Raw genomic sequence first — 24352 nt, forward strand, 5'->3', positions numbered from 1 at the left:
GACACAGGACTGATGGTAGCGCTCACCTTGTCTTTTCCGGACAAGCTTTTTTCCGGATGCCCCAAACAATTGGAAAGGGGATTCAGAGAAAATGACTTTACCCCAGTACTCAGCAGTCCAATCTCTGTACCTTTTGCAGAATATCAGTCTGTCCCTGATGTTGTTCCTGGAGAGAAGTGGCTTCTTTGCTGCCCTTCTTGACACCAGGCCATCCTCCAAAAGTCTTCGCCTCACTGTGCGTGCAGATGCACTCACACCTGCCTGCTGCCATTCCTGAGCAAGCTCTGTACTGGTGGTGCCCCGATCCCGCAGCTGAATCAACTTAAGGAGACGGTCCTAGCGCTTGCTGGACTTTCTTGGGCGCCCTGAATCCTTCTTCACAACAATTTAACCACTCTCCTTGAAGTTCTTGATAATTCAATAAATGGTTGATTTAGGTGCAATCTTACTGGCAGCAATATCCTTGCCTGTGAAGCCCTTTTTGTGCAAAGCAACGATGACGGCACGTGTTTCCTTGCAGGTAACCATGATTGACAGAGGAAGAACAATGATTCCAAGCACCACCCTCCTTTTGAAGCTTCCAGTCTGTTATTCGAACTCAATCAGGATGACAGAGTGATCTCCAGCCTTGTCAACACTCACACCTGTGTTAACGAGAGAATCTCTGACATGATGTCAGCTGGTCCTTTTGTGGCAGGGCTGAAATGCAGTGGAAATGTTTTTGGGGGATTCAGTTCATTTGCATGGCAAAGAGGGACTTTGCAATTAATTGCAATTCATCTGATCACTCTTCATAAGATTCCCGGAGTATATGCAAATTGACATCATACAAACTGAGGCAGCAGACTTTGTGAAAATTATTATTTGTGTCATTCTCAAAACTTTTGGCCACGACTGTAGTGTAATTTGATAGAAAGGACTTTTATTTGAATCTAGGTTTCTCTGAAGACATAATAACAAGTTATCCATACCACCAGAGGGTGCAGGGGGACCTCTAATTGAGATTTTGACCAGATAGACAGATCTTCTGCAGAAATACAGCTCCCCATGTGCTGACCTAAGATTGTACTTTTCAATACTACGAATTGTATGACTGTGTACAAAACCAAAATTACCTTATTTTTGTGCATAAAAAAATCTGCCAATGGTATACAACATCTGCCATTGATATAAATACTTGATATAACAACAAAACAGAACTCAGATACACTCTGGATCTACACAGAGAGCTGTATTTGTCTGTATTCTCAGAAAAGTAGTTATTCTCAGGCAAATCAAAAAAAAGAAGTATTTATTTGAATACGGGTTTCTCTGGAGACCTAGTTTTAAGTTAGGTGGAGGGGGACCTGTATCAGTGGTTTTGACCAGATAGACAGATCACCTGCAGAGATGGAGCACCTTATGTACTAGCCTATGGTTATAAGTGGTTATAACTAGGTATGACCATGTACAAAATCAACATTAACTTACATATATGCTTAGTTGCAGTCAAAACAGCTCATTAAAAGTATGTCAGTATGAATACTTGGTAGAACTGTAATAAAGGAACCAGCTTCCCTCTAAATGTACATATAGTGTTGTATTGGTGTGTATTCTTCGAAAAATAGTCATTCTACGGGAAGTGTTATATAAATACATGAATTCCTAGAAAATCCTCCAATATTCTAGATGTGCAACTTGTTATGGTATTTGGGTTGCTATAACATTTGGTTTGAAGTGACTGAAGATTTGGGCATGCTTCCTGAAGCCTACGGACCTAGGCCCTACCACTGCCATTGTTTCACTAGCAACGATGCTCATGCTGGCTTTGGGGTAAGTAAATAAAGAAAACGAAGCCATATTGTTGGTCATTGTCTCACAGGTTCAATGGATGAATCACTTTTTAAAAATTAAGTATATTTCAAATGTTGGTGTACTGCCCCTTTAAAATTGCCAGTCATTTTTACCACATAAGACAAAATGTATATTTACATCAACATTCTAAAAACGAAATGATAACACAATCAAATGATGTTAAATCGGCTTAATAGTACTTCTGTGGATTGTACTTTGGAAAAAAACTGCACATTATTTAAGTGAAATGTCTACTGTTGTTTTCTAGAATATGCAAATGACCTATAATTTTGCGAAAATAAGTATTTATTTAATTTAGATAACATTATTTACATATCTAATGATGTTTTGATAATAATTCATTTGATATTTTGCTATGATTGTTGCTTTTTCCAATAGCTTCTTCTTGGGGTCAAAATTACCCCAGTTGGTAATCCATGTCTGTAAAATATATTGGTGGTATGAGGGATAAGGGAATCCTTTGTGGAGCAGTGTCCACAGAAAGGGTGGACTAAGATATTGAGGAGGGAAGAATGCTTCCTGCTGGCACTAACACAATTTCCAACAGCATCTGGTCTCCTACCCCAGAGATCAACCAGGCCTGACCCTGCTTAGCCTCAGATGAAAATCAGCAGATAGAGGCAGTCAGGGTGATCTGGCTGCTTGCCATACATGAAAGCATTATGTCCCTCTTTTGTGCTACGGTTTCCCTCCATGTCTACTAATGCATAAAAAGTCAACCAGGGAACCCTTGTGGTTACACCTGGCATCTTTAAACTAACACATACCACAAGAAGTTGGTGGGTAAGAGAAGATGCATCTGCATAGCAATGGAAGGGGAGGATGAAAAGGCAGTTAGGACTGGAGGAGAGTTCAGGGGTGGGATAGTCTTCTGTTGGCCTACATGGGACAGACTTTGTTCTCTGGGATTGGCAGCTGGACGAAGGAGCTGCACTTGCTGGGGGATGCCTCCTCATTCTTAGGCTGGGTGTTGCCGCAGACTGGGATGCGTGCTGCTATGGCTGACATCTCGCCCCCCGTGCAGCTCTCCCCCGTCATTCCCAGTCGCTCCGACGTTGCATTCATGTTCTCTGGCGCAGGCTTGCCGGTAAAGAGCTGAATCAGGCACTTCCTGAACTGCAAAAAGGTCAAAGGGCATTAGAACAGCCAATCGAAAAAGAAAATACAAGACAGGCAGTGAAGGCATTGGCAATGAAATAAACTTTATTTTTGGCCACGCTCAAAAAGCACATTCTTTGTTTCTTAATGAGTAGTCTTCTGTTTGGTGCCTTTTGAACAGGACCCAGGTGATATCACACTGCCAGGCAATAAGTGGATATCTGAACTGTCAGGATACCTTAGCTCCTCTTAAAAAGAAGCAGATACGCGGCAGACATTGTTACCTGGCTGTGCAGGTCGGAGATATTTATCATACTTATCAAGAGATGCCCAGCACGTACTGCAACACTGCCATAGCTCCACTCAGAAGACTGAAAAGATTTGGCATGGGTCCTCAGATCCTCAAAAGGTTCTACAGCTGCACCATCGAGAGCATCTGGACTGGTTGCGTCACTGCCTGGTATGGCAACTGCTCGGCCTCTGACAGCAAGGCAATACAGAGGGTAGTGCGTACAGCCCAGTATATAAGTTAACAACAACGTAAAAAAAACGAACAAAAAACACAGTTGGTTAGGAGCATGTAAAACACATCAGCCATCTTCTCCAGCTGCATAATTACTATATCGTTTTTGCAAGTAGCTCTGAAAGTAGTGACCACGAGCCAAATGTGGTCCCCGACTAACTGTACTGGCCAGATTCAGACTCATGCAATGTAAGCATTTCCTACGCATTTCTCAGTAGTTGGTTTTCAGACTTACCTTATGCAGATGGGTAACGGGCTTTGCAGGCGTGGTTCCCTTGCACGCGCTGAATACATTTAATTCAACCTCTGAACACCATCCCACTTGCTGGCCAACAGATTTTGTCATGGAATTCATTCAGTAGGGTTTTCCGTACATTTATCTTAAGCCATCCCTTTAAATAGGGGGTACCTTTAATTAGAATTTTCTCGACAGACTCACTAGAATACATAGAGAACGGGTTCCGAATATAGATATCAATGAAAGAATTCCATCTACATATATGCATATTCGTCTCCGTTTCAGGACCAACTGGTAGATTTAAAAATACTCTGATCTTGAATCATAAAAAACACTAGTTTGGAGAGCCTTTACACACTAAATATATTGATGAATCAAAAATGGGGTGGTTTAATTCATCCTGCAAGTTGTCATATTCAAGTTCAATCCATGAAATATTGGAAGATGGAAAAAAGTGTATAGAACAATAGTCCTATAAATGTAGCCTAATCCTCACTAATCATGCAACTGTATGACAACGGTCCAGTTGTCGTGAACCATGCTCCAGGCTCCAGGTTTAACCTGGTAAACGGAATGGAATGATGTAAAACAGGCTACAAATTGAAGGAAACAAACACTAAAGTGACAGTTACTGTACAAATGTATGTGGGTATCACCAATGGTGGCTCCTGAATGTAACTAACATTTAAAATTATCCAAATGATAAATAAAACAGAGAAAAGCCTGGCATATATTTAAAACATTCTAAAGTACATACATGAACTGGGCATGTACAGCCGTACAAAAACCTATAGCTTGGGTCTCTAAATTTCATCCACGCAAATACAATAAAAATGTGGAATAACGGCACAGTTATTTATAGCCTACTTCACTGTGTGAAAAGGGTCCACAATACATGCCATGTTGATATGATTTACAGTTTGCTTCCATATGACTGGTTTCACATTCGTCTCCAGCGATCATAAGGAAAAAATTATCTAAAATAAATTGCTATGTGGATTTACAATCCCCTTCTCCAAACGGATTACTCATATATAGGGCTGTTGCGGTGACCTTATTGCCGCCACACCGGCGGTCATGAGTCATGAAGGCAGTCAAATTCCACCTGACCATTTAGTCACGGTAATTAGGCTTCTCAAAGCTCTGATGCTGCTGGTTATTAGTAGCCTACCAAACTTGCTAACTGCCTGGTACTCAGCACTCTATTGTCCCTCTAATCACTCTGACATTAATGCAAATGCCTTTGAATATGCAATTGCGCCTTGAAAACAGAGTGATGGCCTCCGTGAGGGAAAAGTTACATATTCACCTTATTTTTTAAATGAATAGTTAAGACATTTCTGTTCTATTAATGCTGTGTTTTTATTGACTCCACTCTAGCTTCCTGCAGCTAGTCTGGGCGTCGAGGACATGGGTTTTACTAGAGATAGCTTGAGCTGACAACTGATGGATATCTTAGTGATAAAAACCAACAGCCACATTCCATTCTATGATTGTGCATGTGAGACATATGTCTCTGGTCTGATTGCGCCTGCATTCCATAGACAAGATATGGTGTATGTTTAGCCAGGATAGAGATATCCTGGAGGAGCAGAACAAAGGCCTCAGTATTCCTAATTATCCTGGCATCTGGGAAACTAAGACAAGGTGGGGTTAAAAATAACACCAGAGGCAGATAACTAGGAGATGAACCCAGAGTGCATTATGATGGCCCTTAGTCTGCATGGGAAGGGTGGAGCCAGCCATGACAGCATGTTTAGGTCTACAATATATGCAAAAACTCTGCATTTCTGTAAAAGTTAAGCACTCAGTCCGACAGTCAAGACTGTTGGGCTGACGGTTTCATTATTGCAATAATGAATTGATATTAAATAAAGTTGATTGTTTGAAGAAATGACCAAGTCTCTCTCAGTACTGAATTTCCTCGACATCGCTACTAAAAAGAGGAGGATCCCATCAGTTTGGCCTAGTATATTTATTTCTCAACTATCCTAATATTAAGCACATTGTTTATCTTTACAACATTTACATTACATTTACATTTTAGTCATTTAGCAGACGCTCTTATACAACAAGAGTATATCCTACCTGGTTGGCATGAAAATGAACTACAGGAAAAGCATCCTCCATTCGCTATTTAAGTGCATAGATTTATTTTTTCCCGCTGCCGTTTCGAGACAGGTGCATGATAATGGTCCGTTCTAAATCAAAACAAATTTCACAGCTATATTATTTAGTATATGTAAAGACAAGATTAAATCAATAATATTCTGATGGATGACAATATTAGCCTATCACTTGTGAATGATATTATCACTTGTGAATAATGCCCCCATAAGAAACTGCAATTTTTTTGTGTCGCACACCTCATGTCGTCCGGGTTTGGCCGGGTTAGGCCATCACTGTAAATAAGAATTTGTTCTTAACCGACTTGCCTAGTTAAATAAGGCTTAATAAAAAAAGTAAAAAATGTAGCCTAGCCCATAGGCCTCTATTTTTTGATAAGGTTTGTTATCACAACTAAAGTCGCCAAATTACTTCTTTAAATTAAGCTCAATATATCCGCCTTACAAGGGGTTTAGAGCCTAAGTGGCATACATAAGCAGCATGTGTTTCAAGTTTGGGGAAGACAATTTTCACCACAAAAATGCACCTTTATAATAAAAACATTACATGCATAATCGCATTTGCCTCACTTCTGATAATGGTGTTTTCCCGCTAATGCAACATTCAAACTTACTGCCATGTGCACATCGCTGCGCTTATAATGTGAAGAAATAGCCTAATAGTTTATCAACATTTTAAAATAAACGTTCAGATCTGTTGCGTCAGCCACATTGCGTAACATTTTTTTGCTAGTGGTTGTATTCATTTGGGATCTATCGCATCCCACAACTCTCCAATACTATGTTTTGGAATATTTATTTCTCACACAGAATTGAATAGTTCAACTTTTGTACTATGGGGGATAGTAGATTGACATAGGCTAGTGCTTTTGCTCATTTACTCATCTTGTTGGCTGACGACAAGTAAATGTGGACAGTTCTTCCAATATCTTGAATATGCACCTCGATGTGTCTGTCTTCACTTGTAGCCTGTAAGAAAGACCCGATCACGTGATGGAGAGCCATGTGAGTGAGAGGTGCTTAGGAGCGCACAGCACTCAGGGAGAAGGGCACAAGTCATCACTCCGGGCAAAGAGCACAATGGCCACAGGCCGCAAAAGGCATGGAATTTTTTGGGGTGCATTACGGCTACAGAGGGGATGCCGCCGTGAAATTCGAGGCATTACCAAGTGCTTGTCAAATTGTGAATGAGAGAGTAATGAAGAGTGTACAGCCTGCGCAAAAAACAAAGCAGAGCTCATGCCTTTCAAGCAACCTTTTTCAAATCATCATTGGAGTCGCATCATGCAGCCTTACAATGTATAAATATCAAAACATATAGCCCAAAGTTTGTAGAACAACTAAAGTTACATTAATAACTCTAAATTAAGCATAGAGAAAGAAGTACCTATTTCTTTGTTAACCGCTCAACACAGAATAGCCGCATGTGCACACTCCCTCAAATCGTTTGAGGAAAATATTTCCATTTTATTCAGCTTTGTTCAATTGTATTCTTCACACTATTAAACAATGCCACGGAATTCTAAGCAAATCTTGTCTGCTAAATGAACTAGTGTAGCCCACAGCCATTTGGCACAGCCAAATCAGGACCTAACATAAAGACAACTCAAAGAATGCTATTCTGTTATTCTGAAATAGACTACATTTTCTTCATGTCACGCTTCTTTAGACTTATCGAAAATAAATAATGGATTTATTGTGAAGGTGTAAGCTATATTACATGGATTTATTAGACTATTTAAAATATAGATGTTCCAAAGGTCTGCATCAGTGGCTTGTAGTCTATGCGTAGAAGCCAGGAGATGCTAAATGTGTTTATGTTAATTAATGGTTATTACCGTGAGACCGACAGTTATTAGTTTGACAATCACCGGCTGACAAAATTACAGTGCATGGCGAATGCTGTTATTTCTATCAGAAAAAAGAAAGTCGATTATTTTTCCACTTGGAACCGGCAAGTTCGATCAACATTATTCATGGTTTCCTCACACGTAAAGGTGGTGTAATTATGAGAGAATTAAGTCAAGGTCAGAATACGGTGTATCTGTAGACACACCACCACACCTTGTTTTCTTAGCTCTCCATCCCGAACGAATAGCGGGTGAATAGCATGCTATTCTCATGCTTAAGTTCAAGGTCAGAGAGAATAGAGCATAAAAATGTAGAAAATAGCATAAAAATTGAATTACATTCCATTTAAGTGCACTTAACTCGGGTTGGAATTCCCCCCATAGTGCTTCTTCCTAGCTGTCACTCAAATGTCGAGGGGCTGAAGCTCATTGGCTGAAACTCGAATTGCTACCTGGGGGGTAAATAGGGAAAATGGCACCTCACAGCAACAGTCGCTTTCAAACTAGGGATTTTGTGGCTAATTAAGGTAATTCTGCTCATAAATGATGTATGTATGAACTACACATTGACACATCCAGCCTTAAGAGAGAGTTAAAAAAAATACTAATCACCAAAGTACAGGAGTGTGTCTTTAAATCAGCCATGGGGGGCAATTTAATGCAAGAATCATATTATTATATATATTTTTTTATTGTTAACATTTCTAGCCTGTCTATCTATGGATAACAGGGTTGACGTGTTATGCTTGTCCCACTCAGTTTTACACCACAAAACACCAAAAAAATGTAACCAGCTCACCTGCTTTTACGCTATGATTTGACTATTAAATGTTCAATGTTTCATTTGAAAGAGAAAATGAAATACTAAATCACATGCAATAAATAATAATGTTCAGAAATAACTTTGTCAAAACAACAAAATAACTAGGGCTTTACAATAATGTTGAAATAATGGAGTATTTTTGTGGGTTAGTGGGTTAAAATCTTCATAGAAGTCACAGAGGGTGCATGGAGGGACATGTTAAAATGCAGAATTTTGTCAATTCAACCAACTTCATTCTTATTGAAAATTGGTGCATAAATTCTACTTAAAGTGGAACTGACAGCGTTTTAACTACTTTACAGATATGAAAGAAACAGACAATCATAAATATAAAATTCCCATTTTATGCTGCAAAACCAGCTTCATAAGAGGTTTTAAAAATAGGTTAAACTTGGCTCAAAATTCCATGACGTACAGTAAGGCATTGTTGGCAGAATAGATGGATGCATGATCAATATAATTCACCAATACATTTCTTGGGAGTCCAAAAAATATTGCTATGAGGTTGTCAATCACAGCTGTCCTCGTACATTGTTTGCTGCCTCCACTCATTCGGGATGCACTGTTACAGTTTCGATGACTCAATATTTTGGACATAAAACGGACGAAGGCTGCGAATGTCAATACAATCAAACTAGCAAGGCCAATGATCACAAGTCAGTCATAACGTGGCTAATAGGCTAGCGTATCTTTTTATGTAGCTCTTTATTTAGCAACCTAAAAACCCGGAGCCTAATGTTAGCTAGCTAGCTGCTGGGAAGATGTCATGTGATTAGAAGAATGGGTGAGTGACTGACTTTTTCCCCTCATATCGTTTTTTTGGTGGCTACAGCTAGATGCAGGTGTAAAGAAAAATCTAATCGCTTTGCTAGCTAGCTAGTTAGATATGCTGAACTTGAACAACTTATCCACTTAGCATAACTCTTGCATTTGTAAATTCACTCTGGCTATCTACTCCGATTTCAGAGTACTCTCGTTTGAGCGTGCCAGAGCGCATAATAATAGGAACGCGCAACACCCGCTGAATATGACCAGTGTAAATGTATTAATGGTGGCTTTGTAACTGCCTTCATACACAGGTTGGTGCTTTCAAGGAGAAACCCAATTGAATCAATATGCCTACAGAAATGCATACCAGGGTTAGTTCGACTGATAGCATTGTTTGCAAAAACCAAGTAAGAAAATGCATAGACCTTGGAAATTGTGTTTTTTTTAATTGCTCATTTCTTTCTGTGAGTGTTTTTTTTTTTATCTGTGAGTCTTATTTGAAATGATAATTTCACTAAAAGCATCTGGTTTCCCATTCTTAGCTACTCTTGGCAACTTTGGGTGCCAGCAAAAAAAATGACTTTAGCATGCACCGAAAGTGAATTTGTTATTTTCCTCATCACACAGTTTAGTGACAAACTGTAATAATAATTTTATCTGGTGCATGTTTACCTCTGCTTTCAGTGTTCCTTCAAGGCTGGCTCACTGACTTTTAAGGTGATTATTCATCTCTAGTATATTTTTCTATATAATTTTCAAACTTCAAAAGTAGGCTCTGATCTTCCGTGACTGACTGTAGCTGGGTAAATTGACCTTGATTACACCCTGTAGTTTGGCAGAAATGGTACGTATTATATTCTCACTGTCATTCAGTGAGTTAACAGATATCAAGAGGTTTTTGCCAGTCCTATCTTTAACTGAGGGCCATATTCACATTTGCAGAATAACTCAATCATGATTATTTTGCTAAAAGAAAATACCAATGTTCATGGTTGACAAACCAACGCTTACAGTGTGAAACCAAATTAAACAGCATGTTAACGTTGTTTTAAACATATCACTCAAACTGGAAGTGGTTTTGATTGATTAAAGCCCTGAGATTTTCGTTTGGAGTCAATTAGAATTGATGAGTAAAGTATTTGATTGAACTCTTCTAAGCTACACACATAATCACAGTTTTCTTCACTCACGTCTGTTTTACTGACTTGACTTGACTTGCCAATAATCCCCGGTGTAAAACTACATTTATATCTCCCTTCCAATGAGCAGATGTGCCAGAGAAATCAAGAACCGCTGTGATAGTAATTCATTAATTTGTAGAGCTCATTTCCCACAATCAATGCGCAGGATAGCTTTTTATAATTGCAAAACAAACTGGTACTTGCCTGCGTATCGAGGAGCTAATGCATTTTTAAAGCAGCCATTTATTCATACACCATACAATATATAAGGATAGGCATAGTCCCCTCCAAGCTCATCAACAAGCTCAGGTCCCTGGGACTGAACACATCCCTCTGCAACTGGATCCTGGTCTTCCTGACGGGCTGGCCCCAGGTGGTGAGGGTAGGCAACAACACCTCCGCCACGCTGACCCTCAACACGGGGCTGTGTGCTTAGTCATCCTCCTGTACTCCCTGTTCACCCACGACTGCGTGGCCACACACAACTCCAAAACCATCATCAAGTGTGCTGAAGACACAACGGTAGTAGGCCTGATCACAGACAGTGAGACAGACTGCAGGGAGGAGGTCAGAGACCTGGCAGTGTGGTGCCAAGGACCAAGGAACTGATTGTGGACTACGGGAAAAAGGGAGGAGAGCACGCCCCCATCCAAATTGACGGGGCTGTAGTGGAGCGGGTCGAGAGCTAAAAGTTCCTTGGTGTTCACATCACTAAGGAATTAACATGGTCCACCCACCCGCACAGTCGTGAAGAGAGAATGACAGTGCCTCATCCCCCTCAGGAGGCTGATAAGATTTGGCATGGGTCCTCGGATCCTCAGAAAGTTATACCGCTGCACCATCTAGCGCATCTTGACTGGCTGCATCCCCGCTTGGTATGGTAATTGCACCACTCCCTTGACCACAAAACGCTACAGAGTTTGGTGTGGATGGCCAAGTACATCACTGAAGCTGAGCTCCCAGCCATCGAGGGCCTCTATATCAGGCGGTGTCAGATGAAGAAGGCCTGAAAAATTACCAAAGACTTCAGCCACCGAAGCCATAGACTATTCACTCTGCTACCGTCCGGCAAATGGTACCAAAGCATCGGCTCTCGGACCAACAGGCTCCGGAACAACTTCTCCCCCCAAGCCATAAGACTGCTAAATAGTCTGGGTAACCATTTAATTAGCTATCTGCATTGACACTATCTTGCACTGACTCTATGCACCCTTACAAGACTATATTTACAATATATATACATTCACTCACACACACACATACACACTACATTTATACTCTCACACAAACCCACACACATTCACATGTAGCCTCAAAACTACTACATACACACACAACACTTGCATGCGTACCGATGCTACACACACACTTTCACACTCATCATATGCTGCTGCTACTCTGTTTTTTATTTTACTCTTATTATTATCTATCCTAATGCCTAATCACTTTACCCTGCCTTTATGTACATTTCTACCTCAAATATCCAGTACCCCTTTTTTTAACTCTGCATCATTGGGAAGGGCTCATAAGCAAGCATTTGATGTTAAAGTCTACACCTGTTGTATTCGGCGGATGTGACAAATACAATGTGATTTCGTGATCATTCAACTGAGACTGCTCTTCTCTGTGTCACGGAGGCTCTCCGCACTGCTAAAGCTAACTCTCTCTCCTCTGCTCTCATCCTTCTAGACCTATCTGCTGCCTTTGATACTGTGAACCATCAGATCCTCCTCTCCACCCTCTCCGAGTTGGGTATCTCCGGCGCGGCTCACTCTTGGATTGCGTCCTACCAGGTGGCGTGGCGAGAATCCGTCTCCGCACCACGTGCTCTCACCACTGGTGTCCCCCAGGGCTCAGTTCTAGGCCCTCTCCTATTCTCGCTATACACCAAGTCACTTGGCTCTGTCATATCCTCACATGGTCTCTCCTATCATTGCTACGCAGACGACACACAATTAATCTTCTCCTTTCCCCCTTCTGATAACCAGGTGGCGAATCGCATCTCTGCATGTCTGGCAGACATATCAGTGTGGATGGCGGATCACCACCTCAAGCTGAACCTCGGCAAGACGGAGCTGCTCTTCCTCCCGGGGAAGGACTGCCCTTTCCATGATCTCGCCATCACGGTGGACAACTCCATTGTGTCCTCCTCCCAGAGTGCTAAGAGCCTCGGCGTGACCCTGGACAACACCCTGTCGTTCTCCGCTATCATCAAGGCGGTGACCCGATCCTGTAGGTTCATGCTATACAACATTCGCAGAGTACGACCCTGCCTTACACAGGAAGCGGCGCAGGTCCTAATCCAGGCACTTGTTATCTCCTCTCTGGATTACTGCAACTCCCTGTTGGCGGGGCTCCCTGCCTGTGCCATTAAACCCCTACAACTCATCCAGAACGCCACAGCCCATCTGGTGTTCAATCTTCCCAAGTTCTCTCACGTCACCCCGCTCCTCCGCACACTCCACTGGCTTCCAGTTGAAGCTCGCATCTGCTACAAGACCATGGTGCTTGCCTACGGAGCTGTGAGGGGAACGGCACCTCCGTACCTTCAGGCTCTGATCAGGCCCTACACCCAAACAAGGGCACTGCGTTCATCCACCTCTGGCCTGCTGGCCCCTCTACCTCTGCGGAAGCACAGTTCCCACTCAGCCCAGTCAAAACTGTTCGCTGCTCTGGCACCCCAATGGTGGAACAAGCTCCCTCACGACGCCAGGACAGCGGAGTCAATCACCACCTTCCGTAGACACCTGAAAACCCACCTCTTTAAGGAATACCTGGGATAGGATATAGTAATCCTTCTAACCCCCCCCCCAACAACAACAAAAAAGATATAGATGTACTATTGTAAAGTGGTTGTTCCACTGGATATCATAAGGTGAATGCACCAATTTGTAAGTCGCTCTGGATAAGAGCGTCTGCTAAATGACGTAAATGTAAATGTAAATGTGATGCCTCTCAGCTATGTGTCAGTTGAGTGAGACTCCCCACAACTTGTCAGAGAACTGGTGGGCATTTTTCTTGTTGAACACTGCCAAATTGTATTTCGTCTTCGCCGACAAACGCACAGCTTATCATTGCTTTTGTTTGGGCGGTGTCAGCCATGTAATTGCGTTAGAGCTGTCCAATCGGTAAGCGGCTGTTCTTGTGATAAAATCGTAATGAAACCACACCCGTCCTTAAATCTGACCCGTGTTAGAAGTTCCAAACAAGAACGTGTAGGCTATATAGAAATAATGAAACTCAAATGTAATTTCAATAAACAAAATAATAGGGATTTATATCAGCCTAATCAAGGTGTAGATTACATCACACAATCCAGTATTCGAACTTGTAACGTGGCTCCATTGTAACGTGGCTGCAATTAAGTGCATCCAACGGCAGGCAACGCTAGGAACCGCTTGTGGATTTGACAGCTCTAACACAGTTACACCTCCGACACTGGCAAAACAAAATAAATGACAAACGATGTGTTTGTCGGCTAACACGTGTTACTACTGGTCTGATTGTATCCTGGCCTTATTCCCAGGACACCTGGGAATGGCTGTTTAAACCATTGGACAACAATAATAACAGCAATATAGCCTATCCACAATCTTTGAGCTTCCAGTGAAATTAATAAACCAGAGAATATCATCAGATAGCAATGCGTTCAGGAGGAAAAGAGGGAGATACCTGTTTGTTCATGAAGACGTAGATGACTGGGTTGTAGACTGCAGCAGTCTTGGAGAAGAAAGCGGGTGCAGCAGCCAGTCTGGGGTCCAGGTAGATGGTGGGGCAGGCTGTGACAATGATGGAGAAGGCTGCGTAGGGCGTCCAGCCCACCATGAAAGCCACAATCATCACCACCACCATGCGTGTCACCTGACGCTCCGGTTTCTTGGCGTTACCCAGCCTGCCATGGGACACCTGAGGGTTACGTGAAAACAGACACCTTCGGTTATTGAGCTAGAAAGTCTGCCGTGTGAGTTTATTAAAAGACTTTAAGAACTTAACTAAAAGGCTTGAATACACCAGGACGTAAAGACTAGACATTACAAGCCAAGGATTGGCCAATTACTACTTTGGTTCAGTTGCATCCACTCCCAATAGTTCCAGTATTTTATAAATGGGAACTGACCTTTCTCAGCTTCTGTAGGAGCTTCCCATAGCAGTAGATGATCACCCCCAGGGGCATTATGAAGCAGGTCACAAAGAAGGTGATTATGTAGGTGTGATTTGAAATGTTGTTGGAGTACCTGAGGAAAGTAGAACATGGTTTGTAAAAACACCCCAGGAATGTCAAAAACAAACAAAATCTTTTTTTTTTTCAAGTTAACTGCTATTTTAAAAAAGGGGCAATCTGTAGTTGTTGCATCCATTTTTGAACTGAGTGTACAAAACATTAAGGACACCTTCCTGACATCAATAAGGGATCATAGCTTTCACCTGGATGCACCTGGCCAGTCTATGTCATAGAAAGAGTTCTTAATGTTTTGTACACTCAGTGTATACCCATTATTAAGTTATAAATGCCTCACGAGCTTAGCTCAACTGTCACCCCATGAGAACCCAAAACATAAGCTTATTTTTCTCCAATGTTTGTAAAAATTGTAAATGTAAACCACCACTGTATAGCCTCGAAACATGGTTAAAACAATCATTTTGATATCATGGATGGTCAGTCCTTGCATCCATAGCTCTGCGTATTAATCTGAGAGTGGCTACATTTATCCAGACCAATGCCTCAGCCTTTTACCAAAACATAGGCGGGGTGTCCCTTTATTATTGTTTCAACCTTAGATTCGGCCTTTAAGGACACCATAAAGGTGTGTGACATAATGTTGACAGAGGCGGAGGGTCGTATTGGGCCGTTCAGATAGGCTTATTCTGTTTTGTACCTCATTCTGTTTTGTACCTCATTTGAGATTAAATTAAAGTGGGAATTCTACAGCTGAAGCCAATCTATGGGACAAAATTGGAGTCCCAGGGGCCAGTTGATGGAAGACTAATTGTGTTATTTCCATTATAAATACCTCTTACCGCTATCAAAGGCGGCAAGCTGGGGATTCATTCACACAGAACCAGAGACAGACTCTAAATCAGAAGTTGAGTTTAGGGAGGTGCACCGAACTAAAATGTCCCCACCCACAGTCCCCCAGGCGCCCTACTGATTTAGATTCCCAGCATAACGCATGCCTTATCGGCCTGTCACAGCTCATAGGATTTAAGGATTTGAGGGGATTTGAATGGAAGTCAGTGCAATACTGCGTTGTAAGGTGGAACACTGACAGCAATTCTATCACGGGTCAGCATAACATACTGTACACTCTAATCAGCATAATTTTTCATAAAATTCATAACTTTCACAATGCCTAGAATTGAAAAGTTTACCTCTTTTTAATATTCTGAATCATGTGAATAGTGTGCATTCTAATGCTACTTGGGTTGAATACATAAATGAGGCATTGAAAATGCATTATGTGGATGCATGTGGACCCCTACATCTGTGTTTCCTCAGTCCCTGCTGGGAAGTCAACATGACCTAAATGATTTTTGACAGAACACAAGCTGTGTATTCGCAGAGGGACAAGTTAGGACACGGATATATTATGTATATCCTTGAATGTGGCTTATAATTGCATTGTTGACTGTATTTCACTGCCTTAGCGATGGCTCTTTCAACGGACCAGAGGCAGTGCTCATCAGCCCCCTTACCCGCCTCCCTTTGATTAGCAATGCTTAACACCATTACCATGATCTCTAGGAGGGTACCCTGTAGGGACAAATTAGCTTGGCTCCTTGACTTGAAAGTGTTTTTCCATTGTAAAGGTGAGATAATTTCGCAAGGTGCCATGAACTAAGTTACATACACAAGGCTTAGTCTTAACCTCTAGCTAGTAGTTATATGAAGAGTTTAATTCCAAAATGCTATATATCCACTTTCAGAAATGTTGGTAAATGATCTTTTATTATTTAAAGAAATTATGAAAGCGATTGGTCTGTTTTTTTCACTGTCTAATCAGGGCATGGGGTTGTCGATGACATCCGTGTTTGTTTAAAATATAGCACTTGATGGTTTCATTTCAGAGAGACAATCTTTTCATTTGCAAAACGCTATACAGTGGGGTCCAAAATTATTGACAACCTTGAAAAATATGAGAGAAAATGAATAAATTAAATAAATTATTTTAAATATTGAGCTTTATTGTGTGCTCCAAAACATTTGAAAAGTATGTTATTTTATACTAATACAGTTGCACTGAAAAATAGATTTAATTCTCAAAAAAGGTAGGGATCAAAATTATTGACACCCCTGTTTTCAATACCTTTCAATAGCTCACCTTGCGAGGATTATAGTCATTTTTGAATTGTGGTGGCATTTGCATCCCTTGGCTTTGCAACCATGAAAAACACTTTAAAATGACAAATAGTTACACATCATTCATGTTTTATTTTACACAGTATTGCAACTCCTTCATACTGCAAAACTTTACCTTAAGGCATTGTTTAAAGTACTCCAATGTAAGTATGTAATATATTGAATAGAGCAGGTATTCCCAAACTAGGGTACATCCGCAATGCCGTCAGGGGTACGCCAAATGAAAATGTGATTCCCATTTAAAAATATATATATATATTATTAAACTTTTTTTTTCTCTTCACATTTTCAAACAGTCGATTTATATTTTGCAACGGGGCTATACATTTGGGTGAGGTTTTTTTCCTCGCCTGAGTGGCCTCGTTTCACTGCCAAAAATAAAACTAAACCATCTAGTGTTCAGCGAAATAACATGTCAAATTCAGGTAGCCTAGTCGAATAATGAACATCCAATCACATTAACTGTTACTCTCTCGCGGGAATTCCACTAATGGTCCGTATGTAGCCAAACGTAGCTGCTGCTCATGTTGGTATCTGTACTGGTGGCGTAAAAGCCATGACAGGGAGACATAGTGTAGTGGTAACGCGCGTGCAAGCAGGTGCTCCCGACGCCACTTGAGTACACTGCAGCATCCACCGAGAGGCTCTTGCTGCCAAGGGAATGCATGACAGCTTGAAAGACGTTTTGGACACTACAGTGAAATTGTTAACTTTGTTAAAGCAAGGCCCCTGAACTCTCGTTAAATTTCTGCACTAGGGAATGATATGGGCAGCGACCATGTGTCACATCCTGACCAGTAAAAGGGGTTATTTGTCATTGTAGTTTGGTCAGGGCGTGGCAGGGGGTGTTTGTTTTGTGTGTTTCGGTGTTTTTGGGTTTAGGTTCTATGTTCTCTATGTTTATATCTAGTTTTCTATTTCTATGTTGGGTTTTTGGCAATGACCTCCAATTAGAGGCAGCTGGTTGTCGTTGTCTCTAATTGGAGGCCATATTTAGTTGTGTTTGTTTCACTTGTGTTTTGTGGGTGGTTATTTTCTGTATAGCCTGTGTGCCTTATGGAACTGTTTTGTTTAAGTGTTATCTTTAAATAAATGAAGAAGATGAGCACTATACTCGCTGCGCCTTGGTCCAATCCTTACGACACCTATGACACCATGTAGCGCTTTTATAACATACAGAAGTGCACTGCTTATCAAGAGGCAAAGTATTGACACATTTTTTTAATTGAGAGATGAGCTTAAAGTTTTCTTTACTGACCATAATTTTCACTTGTCTGACCGCTTGCATGATGACGAGTTTCTCACACGACTGGCCTATCTGGGTGATGTTTTTTCTCCCCTGAATGATCTTAATCTAGGATTACAGGGACTCTCCGCAACTATATTCAATGTATTAAGAAGTTGGAGCTCTTTTCTTTCTACATTAACAAGGACAACACACAGATCTTTCCATCATTGTATGATTTCTTGTGTGCAAATGAACTCAAGCTTACAGACAATGTCATATGTGATATAGCGAAGCACCTGAGTGAGTTGGGTGTGCAATTACGCAGGTACTTTCCCAAAACGGATGACACAAACAACTGGATTCGTTATCCTTTTCATGCCCTGCTTCCGGTCCACTTACCGATATCTGAACAAGAGAGCCTCATCGAAATTGCAACAAGCGGTTCTGTGAAAATGTAATTTAATCAAAAGCCACTGCCAGATTTCTGGCTTGGGCTGCACTCTGAGTATCCTGCCTTGGCAAATCGCGCTGTTAAGACACTGATGCCCTTTGCAACCACGTACCTATGTGAGAGTGAATTCTTGGCCCTCACTAGCATGAAAACTAAATACAGGCACAGACTGTGTGTGGAAAATGATTTAAGACTGAGACTCTCTCCAATACAACCGAACATTGCAGAGTTATGTGCATCCTTTCAAGCACACCCTTCTCATTAACCTGTGGTGAGTTATTCACAATTTTCGATTAACAAATAAAGGTTTTATATGTAAGATGGATAAATAAAGAGCAAAATTATTTATTATTTGTGCACTGGTCCTATAAGAGCTCTTTGTCACTTCCCAGGAGTCGGGTTGTGACAAAAACTCACACTCATTCTTATGTTTAATAAATGTATCGTATAGTGTGTGTGTGGCAGGCTTTCAATGATGGCAAAAAACAACATTTGAGAGTGCGCTGACCCTGGTGCTAGAGGGGGTACGCAGCTGGAGGTTGAATGTTTGAAGGGGTACGGGACAATAAAAAGTTTTGGAACCACTGGATAGAGCAATAAAAACAAAGAAGGATATTCAAATAAAATAAAAATCTAACAAACGTAATTGTTACGAGATGTCACCAAGCCAAATAGATGGCGCTGCTGTTATGTGTATCTGAGTGTTATACTATATAGTACTATTGAGCCAAGTTTGGCATTACTTCCTATGCATTGAATGGCGCTGTATGCAGGCTACAGAGTGATGCTGAAGTAAAGACTTTCTAATCAACATTACCTTGCTCTTGTATAGAATAAACACCATACAAAACAATCATGTGTATTCCTTCACTTGATGTCATTGGTGGCTCCGCCTTAAATCACTTCTTACAAAGAAATACACGAACCTTGAGCATTTCCTCCAGTGAAACTCTTATCGGGAGGGCTCTACATTAAAGAAAATAATTTGCTAATCACACCCTTTTAGTATGCCATGAATTTGAGGATTCCATTGATAATTTTGTGTGTATACATTTAAAAAAATTGTATTGGTGTTACTTGATTTAAATGAAGGGAAATTACATTATGAGCAAAATGATTATGATATTACGTTTGTCAATTATTTTTTATGGGTTGATGACCTCTATTTAAGACAATCCAAAATTACCTAAAATGTATCATTGGTGTTCCTACCGCTACTGTTGGTAAGTTACAATGTTATCATAGTAGCGAAAATTATTTAAAGTCATTAAGCTGCCATATTAGTTGATTAAGAATGGGCAGACTTACCCAAATACATTGACATAAATACAAAATGCCATGCCCAAATGCCACTGCAATTCAAAAATGACCCGTTTGTGCCTGCGTGCGTTTATGATACAAACAGGAGGTCGAGGTTGCTGTACATCTATGTTTACGTGTGCTCTCTGCTCTCTCAGTTGCCTCTCACCAGTTTGGCTCGCAGGTGGTGCCGATCTTGCTGACAGTGTAGCTGCACCAGCCGAACACAGGAGGGATAGTCCAGATGAAGGAGAAGGTCCAGACAAACAGCAGGCCCAGCGCCGCATGCTTCCCCCTAAGACGAACATTCCCCAGAGGCCGGCAGATCACAAAGAAACGCTCGAAGGACAAGACTGCCAGGGACCACAGAGCCACAATCCCTAAGAGGAGGCACAGACAGTCTGTAGGGCCCAGAAGAAACATATCTATCCATTTGGCTGACTATATTCATTAAAATAACAATGAATTACATATTTTCATTAAAAACATTATCTTGATATGTAAATAAATACAATTTCATTCTTCCACCAGAAGATATAGTCCGGACAAAAATCTGTGTGTTAGTTATTTTGGTCATGTTTCTACAGACACGCTCCAGACGTAAATTATGTTTGCATAGTTGCTAGGTAAAGGGACTGGTAGTCCGTTAACAAAAATGGTTGCTATGCAGGCTGACTAAAGTTGTTGTCGCTAGCTAGCTAGACAACTTCAACTAACTCAGTTACGCTTATATTAACCCCGCTTTACCAAACTAAATACAAGGCTAGAAGCAAAGGGAAATAGTGTATAAATTCAGATAAATATGATGATTCGGACAGCAACCTGAATATGATTATATTCTTATGGAGGGTGAGAAATAATTCAGATGGACCTGTTAGCAGGCATAGGTGTGCCTGTTGGTGAATACAGCACGGCTTGGAATGTTGCTCGTCCAATCAGCATCTATGATCAAAACAACCCGTTTCATAAAATGTGCTAAACACTACCATTCTACACTTCACTCTACCTAAAATGGCTACCTAGAACCATTGTAAAAACTGCCAGCTTTCTAGCACTCCCTTCTGGTTAGTTTAGTCAGGCAGCTGAAGCCCCGTTTCCAATGGCACTTTGAAGTCAACCTAAAATGGACTGGCCTTGGTGGACTAGCTCAAATTTGCCCCTAATTTTAAATCCCAGTGGAAACGGTGTTTTAGTCTCCTATTCTTCAGACCATAAACCACATTTAGTGTTGGCCAAGGTTATGCCAGACGTTCTTATATTAGCCAATCAGCAGCCTATATTCCCGAGACTTCAGGTTCATTCATGTAGGACCCCTACCCTGGCAGGGCAGAAATCAGATAACATTGCTTTTCATCCTGACGAGCTCTACTTTTTCCCCTCCTGCTACCTTGGTGTCTGACATTTTACTGTGCGTGCATCTAAAACATAAGTGTTTTAAGATCTTTATGTACCGTTGGTTTTGTTGCTAAGTATTGTCTGTTGTTGTATTTTTCCATGTATGTTGAGCTTGTTGGCTAGCATTTACACAAAGAATGCATTAGTAGTGTATGTTAGCATGCCTAGTAGCTTTATCCGTTTGTTAGCATTTGTCATTTGAGGTGATAGGCTATTTCCTTTGTAATATGTAAATCGCTCATGCTCTGGTGTTTATATTATGTAGACATTCCTGTTGTTGATGTACTGGTCCACTAGCCTGTTTAGTGGGCAGATAGAAACTAGCCCTGCAGAAGGAAAATATGCCTACATTTATATTATCTCCCTTACAGAACCAGAATCTGTCAGTTTCAAGAGTGGCGTGTGTGTGGATCCTTTCTGTCCATTAAAACCCCCTTAACTAGAAATCCTGTCTCGTTGTTCTGGATGGACATTGCTGTAGTGGCTACTACCGGCCTGGAAATTAGCACCTGAGTTCTATTTTAATGGTCCTTCGATTTTACAACCATAAAATTATATTTGGCTGTCCCTGTCAGGTTCCAGGTAGAACACTCAAAGCACCCGTTGGTGAAAAGGTTCTACCTGGAACCAAAAAGGGTTTGGTTTTACTACAAGGACAGCGGAACAACACTTTGTTCTTGGTAGACCTTTTTTTCTAAGAGTATGTACAGTGCCTTCAGAAAGTATTCACACCACTTGACTTTTTCCACATTTTGTAGTGTTAGTGGGATTAAAATTGATTAAATTGTAAAACAAACCAAAAATACTCTGTCAAAGAGGGAGAAAAATTCTGACATTTGTAAAAAAAAAAAAGTAAGTATTCAACCTTTGGCAGCGATTACACCTGTAAGTCTTTGGGTAAGTCTCCAAGAGCTTTCCCCACCTGGATTGTGCAACATGTGCCCATTCTTCTTTTCAAGATTCTTCAAGCTCTGTCAAATTGGTTGTTGATCATTGCTAGACAACCATTTCAGGTCTTGCCAGAGATTTTTAAGTCGGTTTAAGTCAAAACTGTAACTCGGCCACTCAGGAACATTCACTGTCTTTTTGGTAGGCAACTCCAGTGTAGATTTTTGTTTCAGGATATTGTCCTGCTGAAAGGTGAATTAATCTCTGTGTCTGGAGGAAAGCAGACTGAACCAGGTTTTCTTTTAGGATTTTGGCTGTGCTTAGCTCCATTCAGTTTATATTTTATCCTAAAGAACTCCATATTCCTTAAACAATTACAAGATACTCATAACATGATGCAGCCACCACTATGCTTGAAAATATGGAGTGGTGCTCAGTAATGTGTTGTATTGCATTTTGTTTTCAGAACAACAAGTTAAATTGCTTTGCCACATTTTTTGGCGGAATTATTTTATTGCCTTGTTGCAAACAGGATGCATGTTTTGGAATATATTTATTCTGTACAGGCTTCCTTCTTTTCACTCTGTCAATTAGGTTAGTATTGTGGAGTAACTACAATGTTGATCCATCCTCAGTTTTCTCCTATCACAGCCATTAAATTCTGTAACTGTTTTAAAGTCACCATTGACCTCATGGTGAAATCTACCGCAACTCAGTTAGGAAGGAAGCCAGTATCTTTGTAGTGACAAGGTGTATTAATACACCATCCAAAATGTAATTAATAACCTCACCATGCTCAAAGGGATAATCAATGTCTGCTTTTTAATTTAACCGTCTACCAATAGGTGCCCTTCTTTGCGAGGCGTTGGAAAACCTTCATGGTTTTTGCGGTTTAATCTGTGTTTGAAATTCAGTGCTCGACTGAGGGACCTTACAGATAACTGTATGTGTGGGGTACAGAAGTGAGATAGTCATTATTGCACACAGTGAGTCCTTGCAACTTGTGACTTGTTAAGCACATTTTTTATTCCTGAACTTATTTAGGCCATAAAGGGCATTTCAGCTTTTCATTTTCAATTAATTTGTAAAAATGTCGACACCCTCGTGTGCAAAAAAAACATTTGGGTTTCCTAAATTAGATCAGTTATTAGAATTTTAAAAAATGACGATCATATCTATTTGTCAGTGTAATTTTGTCATCAGTTTTATGTCCATTTTTCAGCACCACAAAATGCTTTCAAAGAACTGCCAAATGCACTACAAAAGATGGATGGATTCCTTTCTGTATGTATTATCTGTCTTTAAAAAAAAACTGTCTAAGATACCAAATGAATCAAACAATCAATCAGTCTGACTTTCAAACGCTATTATTTTGCTACATTGCGGAAATCTAAACAGCTCCAACACTGACACCTGCAGAAACTGTGCGGTTACACCATCATCCCAGGTTACTTATTCCAAAAACATTACCATGATCCATGCTGAACTTACCGAAATAGGTGACAGCAAAACCTTCCAATACGCAAGCCCAATTTCCAAGAAAAAAATACCCTTTGGCATTTGTTAGAAAACTTATTGTTCCACCGGTGAGTGACACAAGGAAATCAGCGACAGATAAATTAACTATGATATAATTTAAGGGCTGTCTCAGCTGTTTGAACTTGTAAGTGGCCAACATAACAGTAAAATTTTCAAAGAGAGACAGAGATGTTACAACAAACATCAACGTAGCCAAAACTGCGAAATTCCAAGGTGCAAGATGTGTTATTGGACCAGTGAACGGATCAGCGTGTGGTTTGTAGATCTCGGCTGCCTCGTTATAAGAAACACCATTTACTGCAATTCTTATATTATCCATTGTCCATGTCAAAATAATTGCACTTGACTATAGAGTAAAATTCCTATTGCACTCGTGGGTTGTGTAAAGGGTCAGAGAAATTGTGGTCCATTACTCATTTTCACAACTTAATTTGGACTCTCCTCCTCGAAGCTGCAGCATGCCCAGAGTCGCGCGTAAAGAGCATTCGTTTGAAAGAATTACTGAATCAACAGCCATTCCTTGTATTCTTTTGCATACTTTTCTTGATATCCGCATTTTACATGAAAGCACATATTTTGGACCAAAGCGACGAATCCACAGTTATTCAGAATTCAAGGCTGTGTTAAAGAGTGAGTCTGTGTCTGGAAAAACAGCAACGGTACACAAAACCGCAAAAGCACTGCTGCAAATAAACAAACTCTTTCTTAATGAATATGTGCGGACCGAATCTGA

At 40.7% G+C, this 24352-nt stretch overlaps 1 protein-coding gene across 1 annotated transcript; it reads right to left on the reverse strand.

The window, feature by feature from the left end:
• Positions 1-921: 921 nt before the first annotated feature.
• Positions 922-24352, reverse strand: valopa (vertebrate ancient long opsin a). The gene is made up of 5 exons (XM_014200189.3): positions 23572-24352; positions 19967-20177; positions 14579-14696; positions 14134-14367; positions 922-2970 (listed from the first exon to the last, which is right to left on the reverse strand). The coding sequence occupies exons 1-5, from the start codon at positions 23936-23938 to the stop codon at positions 2734-2736; spliced, it is 1167 nt and encodes a 388-aa protein (XP_014055664.1). The 5' UTR covers positions 23939-24352; the 3' UTR covers positions 922-2733.

Source organism: Salmo salar, chromosome 01, assembly GCF_965601325.2.
Source record: "Salmo salar chromosome 01, fSalSal1, whole genome shotgun sequence".
In the NCBI taxonomy this organism is placed as follows: Eukaryota; Metazoa; Chordata; class Actinopteri; order Salmoniformes; family Salmonidae; genus Salmo; species Salmo salar.